Source organism: Accipiter gentilis, chromosome 6 (genome assembly GCF_929443795.1).
Source record: "Accipiter gentilis chromosome 6, bAccGen1.1, whole genome shotgun sequence".
NCBI classification, from domain to species: domain Eukaryota; kingdom Metazoa; phylum Chordata; class Aves; order Accipitriformes; family Accipitridae; genus Astur; species Astur gentilis.
In genome coordinates, this window is record NC_064885.1 from 3,149,179 (window position 1) to 3,162,359 (window position 13,181).

A 13,181-nucleotide genomic window follows, 5' to 3' on the forward strand; every position below is an offset into this window, starting at 1 on the left:
TTTTTTTTTTAATTTCAAGCTTAAGTTCTATTGAGCACATTTGTATTTATTTTGCATTCATTAAAATCTAATACCCTCCCCTTCTTCACTGCGGCTATGTGGTTTACAAAACAAGACATCCCACATAGTTTTACTGTGGAACTGATCTTGGCACTTTATACAAATGTTTGTTAAACTGCAGCAATATATAACCTGCATTTCTTTAATGGGGAAGTACAAGGCCAGTATTTTATTCCAAGGGCTAGGGTGGTATTTAGAGACTTTAATTCTTTACTGCTCGAACAATAAAACATGGGTTGAAATCAGGCCTGCTATCTATGTATGTTGCCATGGTTGCAGGAATCCTAGGGGGAATTGTATGCTTTCTGAAAATGTGTAATTCTTTTTCATCCATCCTGTGAATACAGCATTGTCTTACAAGACAAAAATAACAGCCTGCCCAAACTGGATCCTCCAAGAATTTATTTCTGTGTATATGGGATGTAACTTAAGAGTTAACAATGAAGTTTTGGGATAAGTGATGTTGACATTATATACCACATAAGGGCAGGGGCAAAGTGTATAGAGGCTTAACAGCAGCTTTATATGCTTACCTAGCAGCAATCTTTGCACCAAACTAAGATAGTAATTGTCTATTTAACTGTGTGACATTCCACCTTTTAAGATGCTCACAGTAAAGATGCAGGTGCAACACATTAGTTAGATGAGTATCTGTATTGCTGCTTACAGTGTGTGTATGTAAAAGCAAAGAGACTACAGCAATTTTCTCAGGTTTTTTTTCTTTATATAGAAGCAAAATTTAAATTCTCATCCAATTCTGCTGCCTTCATAAATGCATGCCTTGGTTCTGCCACATTTCCTCACAACAGTTCTAGACTTGGGCTTCTCCAGCTGGAGGGACAGGCAGCAGCTTTTTTCACTTTTAATAAACCAAACAAAACCTACAGCTTTTCCTGGGAAAGCTGCTGAATGAGGGTAAGCATTAAACATTCAAAGCTCCTCTACAGTAGACAAACTTACTTGCTGATACAAACTGCCAGCAGTTTACTCTTGTGTATACCCACCTACATATCATTTGACTTCTCTGAGATTAATTATCAAAGCTGAGATGAAGTGTGGGAATTTACAGCTAGTGTGTGAACACGCTCTCCTCCTAAAATGAAGCCCGAGTTACACCAACTTTTTTTTCTTGTGAAATAAAGCACAAATATGTGCAAAACCACAGTTCTGCATCATCAAGAAGATGCTGAAAGCACGCATGACTTGCATCACCCTGTTACACTTTCCAAAAATTAAAAAAAAAAAGCCCCTAGTGCTACTTCCCCCCCCCAGAGGACAACTCTGTGGGGCAGCTTAGCCGTTAGGAAGCAAGTGTTTGAAATCTTCCTCAGGGCAAGAGGAACGAAGAGTGGTTACTCTTCCCTGAGAGGTACTTGGTGAAGCAGCGTGCTGTGCAACGCTCTTTGGTAACCGTTTTGATTTTTTTGATGCGTAGGTTATGGCTTGCGGTTACGGAAGTCAGGGTAGATTCTCAGAACAGGTCGCTCGATCCTGACATTGAGGTGCCCGCTGCCTGGAACGGCGAGCCAGAGGCCCAGGCTCCCTGACGGGAAACCTGACCGGCTTGTGAGGAGCTGCCTACCAAGGCGGTTACTCAGCTACAGAGAACTGCGTCACCCTCAGGCATCTGCGCGGACACCTGTAAACATCCCTCTGCTTGCGACAGCGCTGCCAAAAAACCCGAACTCCGAAGAAATCCTCTCAGGACCCGTTGGCGGTAAGCTCTCCTGACAGGGAGACGCTCCTCCCGAGGCTCCCGCCCTACCTGCTGAGGGGTACCCTCGACCCCCAGGCCCCCCCCCTCACCCTCCGCCGCCTCCCCCCGCCAAGCACCGAGGGCAGCAGGGCCCAGACCTCTCCCTTCAGCCCCGCTCACCTCCCCTCGCCGCGGCCAAACCTCTCTTCCCCCGGGCGAGAGGCGAACGAACGAACGAACGAACGCCCGCCTCGCCTTCCCCTCCCCCCCTCCCCTCAGAGCCCGCCGCCGCGTCACCGCGCCGGGCCGCGCGGGCAAGTATAAACACTTGCGGCCCTCGTCCGCCAATGGGCGGCGCGGCGCGTGACGCGCGGCCCCGCCTCCGCCCACGTGCGCGGGACGGGCGCCGGCGGCTCTCGCGAGATCGCGATGTAAACAAAGCCGCGGGTGGGGGCAGCCCAACCGCCTCGACCGAGCTCAGGGCGCAGCCGCCCCTCCGTCTCCTCCCGGCGCCCCGCCCACTGCTGGACAAGCGGGGCGGGGGGTTGGCCGGCAGCGAGGAGCGGCCCGCCTTCGGAAGCTTCTGATTGGCTAGCAGCGCGCGGTGCGCTGGGTGTCATTCCCCGTGGGGGTCCCAAACACTGTCAGTGAGGCGCCGGGCTGAGGGGAGAGGGCGGCAGGTGAGGGGAGGCGGGGGGGTGGGGAGGGGGCGGACGGGACGGGACGACGGGGCGGCCGAGACCGGGGCCGGGAGAGCTGGGTGAGGGCTGTGGGGCGGGCCCGGGCTGTGGGGGAGCGCTGTGGCCGGCTCTGAGGGCGAGCCTGGGGATGTGAGGCCGGGCAGGGGCCCGGGGCGCTGAGGGAGGGAGGGCGGGGGCCTGAGGGAATCCTGAGGGAGTCTGAGGTGTGAGGAGAGGGGCGTCCGGCGGGTCTCGGTTAGCCGCGGCCTGATTCCCGGAGAGGCCGGTCAGGTTGGAGCGTTTCGTTCTGAAGTTGCTCAACAGCCGGTGGTTGAGGGTGCCCCGGGGTTTTTCCGGCCGCGGTCCTCTGTGGGGCCGGTGTTCCCGCCTGTGGGAGGGTTCCCGCACGGCAGAGCCCCGGTGTTACAACTTCTCAGGTGCTCGGGGCTGTGGTGCAGGTGACAGCACTCAGGGCTGAGGGGAGGGCGACGAGCGCCGGCTGGCGCAGGTGTCCCGCTGGATTTAGGCATAGTTTGAAGGGATATTTTACCCTTTACGTGTTATTTTTTTTCTTTTAAGGTTGCTTGGCGTGCGCGTCAAACTTCGGTTGTACTGCTGAACGTTTTGTTATTAATTTCTATGGGGCTAAGTGTTTATCCTTGCCTCGCCTAATGAGACGGCCCTTACAAAGACTGCCCAAACGTGAAGTGATGCTGATAACCCATACCACGTTGGGGATTTGGCTTTTTCTGTCGCTTTATGTACTGGTTCTTGGTTTGGGGTGGGGCAGGGGGTGTGTGACAATGGAGCAGCTGAATGGCGAAGTGAAGAGGTGGCTGGGATCTGTGATGCTCAAGTGTTTTTTGCCTTTAGGAATGTTATGCTGAATTTTCACACGGAAGAACAGAAGTGTGAAGAAAAACTTGAAGACGGCACAAAAAGCTGACATAAAAAAAGCAGAATGTGTTCCATCACACTTTTTATGTTAGCTTCAATGTAACCCATTACACATTTTCAAGAGTACAGTAACGCTTTTTATGTTAGCTTCAATGTAACCCATTACAGATTTTCAAGAGTACAGTACGCTGCAATTGTGATTGTACATTATTTTTATATAATTATTTTCTAAGACAACAGCTCATCGGTAAATAGTGGTCATACGTAATGCTGATGATAACTGTGTTCTGTACCACTATCTTTAATGTACAGTTTGAAGAAAATTTTCCACTCTATCATGCGGGTCTGTGGGGGTTTTTTTTGCTTTCACATACATTGCAGGAGCTGTAGTGATTGAGATACTGAAAAAAGAAGTTGTTTGTTGGGGTTTTTTAGTATTTTTTTTTTAAGTGCTGTAAAGGGGCATAGTGCCTTACAGGTTTGTATAAGTTAAGTTTCTTTCTTCAAGAGGTCTTTATCATCCTGAAGACTATGTCAAGAACTGGTGTAATAAATAATCCTGATACAAATTATTATTAAAAAGAAACGTGTTTCTCACAGGTACCTGAAAAGAAACAATGGCGACAGAATCTCCACGCCGCCCTAGTCGATGTACTGGAGGAGTGGTGGTTCGCCCACAAGCTGTCACGTAAGCATGTTCTAGAAGAATAGCCCTTATTTGAAGTGGTTTTTATGTTGTTGTAGCAGAAGAACCTAGCCTGAATTTTCTTTCAAAGCCAGCTGTGAGGGCATGTGTTGACAGTACGGGGTTTTTTGCATTGAGTATTTTCCAATAAAATAAAGTAAACGGGTGTTGCATTCCTGTCTCCTAGGACTGTGCGGGTCAAACTGTCTCTGTAAATGGGTTGCTTTTCACACATATATCAAGACCTTCAAAGTTGTACATTTTAAAGATGACTATATTGCAATGTTTTGTTGTTTGTTTACACAATTTTGTTTGCTGTGCAAACACTATGCTAGCTGTAGATCAATGACTGCAGACTCCTTCCTTAGGCTAGAAGGAACGTGTGTAGCATGTTCATTTCTTGCTGTTCTTTTTAATAATACCTTGTCACAGGGGTGGATATATTAAAACGTATAAGCCTGTCATTAAAAGTCTTCAGTAAGTAGAATTGTGGATTCTAATTTTTTTTGCTTAAGAGAACAAAACCAAGAACAAAGGAAGAAGCTACCTCTCTCCAGTTGGAGTGCATAAGAGACCATTTTTTTTGCTTGGGCATCCTTATTTTCATTGTGTTTATATGAAGATGCTTTCATGGCAAAAGAGCTTAGTAAGAGTCTAGAAGATTTATGGTCTTGTGTTTGTTAAAGGATTTTTTTGAGCAGTTTTTCTTGGTGATGTTTATACTGCTGAATTGTTGCTGCAAAATGGCACTGTATTGAAATGTTCACTTGTGCTATCAGTTTCAGCGGCTATTAGTTTGCCACTGGAGAAAGTTGTGTATTTTGACATCAAGATGAGCTTTATTTTTACCAGGGAGCACAAGAAACCTATCATTGTAACACAGAAAGTTGTGTTAGAGGTTTGTCTTACAGCCATGTGGTAGAATAAGCTTTTTTTAGGTTGCAGAATTCCTCAACAAATGCATTTCTGTTTGTCATGACCTTTTCTTCAAAGTAAATTTTGAACAAATAGTAATAGAAAAACACTGTTAGAATAAGGTCATCTGTTCTTTTGTTTTATTAAATATGGTGGCTTGTTCTTGAGGTATATCTTTTCACCTCAAAAATTGCAGTATTTTTGATGAGAGTTTGTGTATGTTGCGTAGCCTGCAGCAGCATTCTGCCGCTTGTGTTAAACTCCTAGATTCTTACTAACAAGACTTTTTTTTTGGGGGGGGGTCGGTTTTGTTGTTTTGCTTGTTTTTGAGCTCTTTAAAGATATCTTCTTGGAAGTTTTTCAACTTCAGGAGACATTTAGAGTACCTATACTCAATAAAACATTTCCTAAACATCAACTTTGTTTCAAGACGTACTGGGGGGGGGGGGGGGGGGGAAGTACTCATTTCATGAGCTGAAAAATGAAGACAGTATGACTCTTGCTGGTAGGCATTCACGTGAGAGCTTCAGACACCTTATTTAATACTATACCTGTAGACAAGTATTATTACTAGGTAATAAAGGGCTCTGGAGGTACACAGACACAGTTTTGGTGACCTACATAAATCAAAGAAGAATCAGCACTATAAACCACAGCTCATTTATAAGGCCTCAGCCTAAAGCAGTAACACAAACTTTATTTGTTGCAGTAATCCTTGGATTGCTGAACAAAATCTAGGTTTTTTTTCATGAGTTGGAATAAGCTTTCTAACCTTTAAAACTTTATGTTTTAGTTTTATCTTTGTTTTCAGAGAGGAGTCAACCAGTTAAGCTGATCCAGGTGTTGGCAGTATTTGACTTGAAGTATCTTCCGTATTGCTGTGTATAGGGCAGAGTACCTAATTCTTAAATACTAAACACTCCAATTTCTATTAAAAGAATCTTACACAGCAGTTTCAGAAAGCATGAATAAAGTATATGTGGCTTTGGACATCAAAAGTCTAGATTTCCTAGTTTATGATTTTTCTTTGTTGCTATTAGAAATCTTGAGTTGGCACAAGAAAAATTACTACCAATATGAAAATTAATATGGGGGCTGCCAAAGCTGTTACCTAAAGAGTTAATTCTGTTTTTTAAATTGTCTCAGACTTTATGAAGATACTTCTTGTTGCCAGCATGTTTCGGTATTACTCATTACAGAAGGCGCAAACTTTTTGCATAGTTTCAACACCGTCTGTCTAATATAGTCAACCCACGTTGTATGTTGCTCAGCAGTTACACAAGAGACTCGCTGCTCATGCAGGGATAAGCTAATGAAAGCATTAGTTTAAATCTACCAGAACAAACATATCTTGCACTATATACTATTCTAAATCATTGCTGCTAATGAACTTCCAAGAAGGAATAAGCTTCCCAAGCTACAAAATCTTACCTGAAAATACCTCTCCTGCCCCCAGGCGCTACCACTTACTTCATCATTGTACATAGCGCATATGAGGTCTTAAAGTTCACTTGCCGCACAAGGAGAGCTCCGGCCCTTAGCTTAAGTCCTCATCTTCATGTTGTAATAGCCAAATCAAGTAGAAAAATGCTGAAGAATAATTTCCAAATGCGTGTTCTACTTCAGTCAGCCACTCTGATGTGGAGAACATGGAGTAATTTCTTGACTGTTACATTTTATACTTTTCCCCCAAGCAGTTATTTCATAAACAGGTATCACTTTAGCTTTTTACAGAGTTTTAGGCCACTATTTATATTGTCAGAGTGTTTGGCAGTATATTAAGTAACTGCATTGCATACTTAATATTCTCCTTTGCACTAAAAATTGTACATGTTTTCTCTGGTGAGATGTCTTATTTAATATATTCACGCCTGTTTCTGAACTTCAGTGGTAGTTAAAATTCTCCTTCTGTTTTCAAGGGAACAGTCATATATGGAAAGCGTCGTTACGTTCCTCCAAGATGTTGTGCCACAGGTATGTGTAGATCTTTAAAACTATTTTTTTGGTGTACAAAGCAGTTGAAGTGTGTGTCAGGTGGACCAAAATACCATTGAAAAACAAAAGCCAAATTTTTTTGGTTTTTGAATGTGAATCTTGAGACCAGGTTTTTAAAAGCGTAGACTGTGTACCATCTGAAGATTGGGCCTACACATTTCCTCTTATAGGTAATAATTAAAATGAAATTCTTAGCTACATAGAAGCTGAAGCATTACAATATAAATAGCAGGAAGAAGATTGCAGCCTTTTCCTACGACAATATGGCAATAGAATAGCTGCGGAGGGGAGAGGCTGGGCATAATACTTGCTCTGCCTCTTTCAAATACGTTTTTTCTGGGTTGGAGTTGGAAACCTGTGTATGAACCCTGGCTGGATTGGTGTTAGAACAACTTGGTAGACACTCTTTGTCACCTTAGCTTTTATCATTGGCTGAAAAGGAGAAAGTTTCTTTTGCCTCCTTTACTCTCTCTTTTTTATCTTGTTTCCTTAACTTGCCTCAGAATGTCTTGGCTGCTGTGGAGCTCTGGGTAGCTCATTGTTCCCCAGCGTTTTGCAAAACAGAATTCCTTGCTCTGCTTTTTTATTTTTTATTCCCCCCCTCCCCCATTTCTGGGATCTTCCTCTCTGGAGAATAACTATGAAGCTTATGTCTGCTCTTGGTCATAGTTTTTGTAGGTAGCAGCAGCATGAAACTGGAATGGCCGCTTCTATGTTGCTCATGGGCCTCTCCGTAGCAGAGGGAAACTAATTTTGTTTTGTTACTCTTTGGGGAGGCTGTAGTCTGCAGTGGAGGAGCATTGCAGCTAATTGTAACCTCAGGAAACTATCTTAGTTCTTATTTGAAAGATTATCTTCATTTGTTAGTCATTAATTTCCTCAATAATAATAAAAAAAATTCCTTTCACTAATACCAATTTGTGAAATGCATTTTGGACTCATGTCCAAAATTAAAAATAGTTGAACTTTCATTTAAAAGATTGCTGCATTCTATGCACACCCCTGTTTTTTTCCCCTCTGTAGTTAAAGGATACAGTCTGTGTTTTATTTTACAAATCAGTTTGCCTTGGAAGCATGGAATGTGATTTGTTTTGAAAAGTAATACCCACACTTATTTTTTAAATTTGTATTTTTAGTTCATGTTATTGTTTTTCTGGCATGTGATTATACAAGCTCTTTTCATATTTAATCCAAAATACCTCACAGTATTTTGTTATAATTCATTTGGAAGTGAAGTGATGGTATTTCTACTGTAGCTCACATTCTTACTACCACAGTTTCTCCTGAGAACTGTAAACTTGCAATTTGGAAACACTGCAAGTCTCCCTCACAGTTTCTTTTTGTATCTCATCTTTTTATGGGAATCTAGAACACAGAACTGAAACATGGATCTGTTCTACTGGAATGACATTTTATTCTCTTTTAAATGGCTATGTAAAAGATGTCACAAATATAACTAAAACATGTCAGTAAAATTAACTATGTAGTAAAGGTCTCCTTCTTTCCTCAGTCTTGCTTACAAAGCTTTTAAGTGAACTAAAGAGAATTTAAAAAGTAAAAATGCCTCACGTGAGAACCTCTAACATTGCTTTTAGAAGTACTGTACAACTGCTAAAGTTAAAGATTGTAGAAGCCACTGTTTTAGCTTGACTAAATTACTGTAGGTCATGTGGCATTTCTAACCTGCTCCAGCAGACTTATTGTTATATATGTCTTGTCATTTCTACATTAGTAAGTGATGTTATGCTTGTTGAGTTATATTTAGTATGGTGTATGTTGGTCATGGAACTATTCATGTTTGAAACAAAACCTCACAGGAATACTGGCAACAACAAGATACATGTATCTCTGTTTTTCTAACTTACATTCCCTCCTGTGGTCTAGAGAGGGAGAAGAAACGGTATTAAACTTTCTTATTTTAACCCTTTTGCTTTTTGTCCAGGCCTACAGTGGTACCCCACCAGCAGAAGAAAAGGAGAAGATCATTTGGGTCAGATTTGAAAATGCAGATTTAAATGGTATGGCTTCATTTTCTCTCACTTATTTTTGTGATTTTTTTTTTTTTTTTTTTTTTTTTTTTTTTTTTTGGTCCATGTACAATAATTTCAGTCAGCTTTATCAGTAAGCATTGTTGACTGAAAATTAAGTATTTCATTTCCCTGTTCTAGACAGACTAAATTCTAAGTGAATAACTGCACTTCCATTCAGTATCTACCAAGTAGAACAAATAGGCCTTGTGACTTCATCTAAAGGCAAACTAACTCCTGCTTAGGAAGAGGGGCAAGAAAAAATAATCCATTTCTTTTCCTTAAGGTAGTTGAAAACAAAGCAGAGAACTGAATTTATTTCATCAACTGTTTGATTTCAAAGCCATATTATCTAACTGTGAATCCAGTCCAGGTCCCAGATATATTTTCAGTGGGGTGATAGAATTTGGAGTAACCTAGAAATGAAGAGCAGTGAGGTGAGGTAAGCAGGAGATTCCGTGATGTCTTTCAGGGAAGTAATAGAGCAAACTCACAAAATATTCTCTAAAACGTACCTTATCACTTCCAGCGTATCTTAAGAAATCATCAGCAAAGACTACTGACAGTGCAGAAAACAGATCTCCAACCGTTTTAAGAGAAAATCGTGATTGTTAAAAGCTTTTGCTAAGAGTATCAAGTAGATTCCCCCCCTTAAGATCTGAGCTGATTTACCCATCTATCCTAGTTACCTTTTTTTGAATCGGGAAGGTTAGGCACTGAATGAGAAATGGTTGAAAGGTGCTATCAGGTAGTTACTTCTTGAATGAATTGAACATCTTGGAGTTGTTTGTGGTGTGTGCTATGTGTGCTTGTTGTAGCTGGGGAACTAAGGGACTTGCCTTCTGGAGAACACTGGATTGAAGTCTTTCAGTGGATTGCTGTTTCTTGTCTGCCATCTTATTTTCCTGTCTAGAGCTCTATGGCAAAGGCCATTCTGGTCTCAGATGAAGTAATAGCAACCGTAGCCAGAGCTGTGATGGGGAATTTTCAGCCTTTCCAAGAGGTTAATAGGGAAGATTATATGTTTTCCAGCTGTTGAAATGGCACAGAGGCTGGCAGTTCATAAATTCAAGGGTTTTAGAACTATCAGCCTGTAGGTGGCATTATGTCCGGCTTTAGGCTACCTAAGGTTTGTTTGCTTGTGGGTTTTTTTTCCCTCATATATTCATTTTTTAAAAATCTCAGGCATTCCCTCTTTACATTCTTTTCTGTAGTATAACAAAAAATCTTTAGAATATTCTTCAGAATTGTTTGTATTCTGTTTGAATTTACTTTTATGCAGCCTGATCTGATTGGGCCTGAATATATCCTCTTTTACCATCCTAAATATTTCCTCTCTTTCATTGATGCTTACATGCTTGCAGTGAGCTTTTGTTCATTCTGTCATGGTTGAAACTGTAGTTTTAGAGGGATTAACTCAAGAAAAGCTTAATATTTTTGATTATTATGTCCTGTAGCACTTTTCTTCCTGGGGATTTTCTTCTTTTGGTAAGGTTGATGTAAAGATTAATTATATAGTATCTAGAAATAGTTTTGACCAGTCTGTGCATTTGTAATTTCTGTATTTGTTAATGCTTATTTTGTTGGTCCTTTGCAAATTTTTCTTTGTTTGAAAAGTTTGCCATGTTTTATTAATCATTGGAGAAAGAATTAACAGAAGTTTTTGGGGTATTTAGTGACAACCCACAATCCAGAAAACTTTTCTCCATAATTTTAAATTTTATTGCTTTGTAGCCTCTCTGTGAAACTTTAACACATCTGCTGTTTTCCTAAAATAATATATTTCAGTATTGTTCCAGCATAAAAATTTAAAACACTTTGCTTGCCTTTACTTATGACAACAGAAACATGCATTGAGAAAACACAATCTAGTATAACTGACATCAGCCATAGCTGATAATAATGGCTTTGATATTTAAACCCAATTTAGATACATCAAGGAATATGGAGTTTCATGAAATACATAGCACCGGGAATGAACCACCATTACTGCTAATGATTGGATACAGTGATGGAATGCAAGTCTGGAGCATACCTGTAAGTGTGGATTTCACTTCACTTCTGTGCCAGACGCTTTTTTGTTTGTAATGTTGTGTTATTACTTTAATACCTTACTTTTCATTTTTCCTATTGAAGTGTAAAGAGCCAACATTTATCATCAATGTCATATGGTTTGTATGTAATATGCTTATCTTAAGATTAATACTGAGCATAGATCAAACACTTGAATTTGTGTACCTTCAGATTTGAAGGCTTTTTACAAATTACTTCTATTAAGTGAATTTTTGGAGTCAAATTGGGAGTAGTGTTTGACATTATGGAATAGTTTGTATCCCAGAAAAGACAGAAATCTTTTTAACCTACAGAAAGGAATAAGGCTGGAAAAATATGAAAAGCATTTGTTTGTCCCAGGAATGCAAGTATGACCGTATTAATAGTATTTTACAATCAAATGTTTGTCATGTACATGATTTGCAATTTTAATTTTATTAAAGTCTATGTGTGCATATGGGTTTGATTTCATGCTGTCGTACATACACCCTGCAGTTTGTGTTTCAGAGTGGTTTATGAGCACATGGTCTTAATTTGGGGAATTTCCCCCAAATTTCTTGAAACTATAGAATAAAGTTTAATACAGTAGGTCATAAAATTCTTAACTTAAAAAAAAAAAAAATTGCTTATAACACCTTGTCCTTCAAAATAATGTAGAGAGGGTAGAGTTCTTTTCCTTTGTAAAATACATTGGTTTTTTTAGAAATATGTATGGGTTTTTTATTACTTTATGGTTAACTATGTAGGACATGTGTTTATATACCAGTAGCTTAGACAGTATAATAAAAAAAAATGTTAATTTGTACACTGAAAGTCAAGTTAAACTGAGTTTCACTGAAGTGTGGGAGAGCTGGCTTTTCCCGTCTTGATTGCATATTGTTAGCTAGAGATGAGGAAGAAAAAAAAACTGCTGAGCTTTTGCATTTAAATGAGGGTTTATTAGAAATGCAGTAAGAACTAGTGTACTTCACTATATTTCAGTATTTAGTAACATTTTACTAAAATTTAGGATCTTTAACCAAAACTTAGGAACATTTTAACCAAAATATAGTAAACTTTATCTGCTTGTATGTCCAGAGAAACTGTGTCTAATTCTGACTGTCATGGCTTTATTTTTAGTGGAACAAAACACATCTTTTATCTTTTTAGAGTAGAAATGTGTATGAGTGTATGACGTATGACATAGCAAAGCTAGCTTGTCCACTCTTTTGGTTTTTTTTTTTTGAATCTACCTTTACACTGGAATGACTTTGAATACTAAGAATGGGTTTACGGTAGGTAATTATTATGTAATTAGTTTTTGTTATTTTGAAGACTGATCAGTTTTATATTAATGTACAAATCAGATTATTAAAGTGGTTCAGAAAGGCTTGGCTTTGTTCTTCGAAGTGTATTACAGAAAACAAACATTAGGTGTCACTAAGATACTGAGCTAAGAGAGGAACGACAACTGTAGCAGTACCAGAAGTTATAGCACGAGTTGATCAGTTAGGATGCTGTGAGTAGTCACATAGACTTAGGCTAAAGAATTTTTATAAAACAGCTTACTTTATCATGCTGAAATCTTCCTATTCAAATGAACGTGTGTTTTCTGAAAAAAGTATGCGTTGACATGGGACTTGTCCTGGCCACTCTATGATACGAGCAGCTCTGTGTCTAGCAGAGATGGTTTTTTTTCCCTCTGTGTGTGCGTGTATGTAACATGCCCTTGCTCTGTGGTTAGGTGAGAGTTCTGTGCATCCCTTGTAAGTGACTTTCTGTGTCTGAATGAAAGACTGTCTGTGTCAGAGCTATCTGTATCAATGCCCTTGAGAAATGCTGTCTAGGATGGGATCCTACACATCCAAGGAAAGCAAGAATGAAAGGGAGTTTCAGTTCTTTGCTATGTGAACAGATTACCTTGGTGTAACCTGTTCTGCATCTAAACTCCTACCCCATGGTACACTGCAGTAAACATGAAATAATTTGGTGGAGATTACTAAAAACTGACAAGTTAAACTACTTTTTTATCCTGGTTTATGTCTGTTTACTGATGCTGTCAGCCAGGTAGTACAAGGTAGCTTATACATGTTTCCTACTGGGAAAGAAGGGTTTTCTTTGGGTTTGTGGGTGGGTTTTTTTATCCCCCCACCCCCCCGTGTCTTAATTAGCCACAAGTTGGGCCACGGAATACC

At 40.2% G+C, this 13,181-nt stretch overlaps 1 protein-coding gene across 8 annotated transcripts in view; it reads left to right on the forward strand.

Annotated features, from left to right (window-relative positions):
- Window positions 1-62: 62 nt before the first annotated feature.
- The window catches only part of BCAS3 (BCAS3 microtubule associated cell migration factor), a 376,521-nt gene continuing 363,402 nt past the window's right edge, over window positions 63-13,181 (forward strand). For 3 of the 8 annotated variants that reach the window (XM_049804069.1, XM_049804071.1, XM_049804070.1), the window contains exons 1-5: window positions 2,256-2,436; window positions 3,934-4,021; window positions 6,853-6,907; window positions 8,871-8,946; window positions 10,886-10,992. In XM_049804069.1, the coding sequence (XP_049660026.1) occupies window positions 3,951-4,021; window positions 6,853-6,907; window positions 8,871-8,946; window positions 10,886-10,992 (309 nt within the window). In that variant the 5' untranslated portion in view covers window positions 2,256-2,436; window positions 3,934-3,950. Of the gene's footprint in view, window positions 1,778-2,255; window positions 2,437-3,933; window positions 4,022-6,852; window positions 6,908-8,870; window positions 8,947-10,885; window positions 10,993-13,181 lie in introns of those variants that run through there. The other 5 variants (XM_049804067.1, XM_049804066.1, XM_049804065.1 and 2 more) reach the window with 4 other exon arrangements.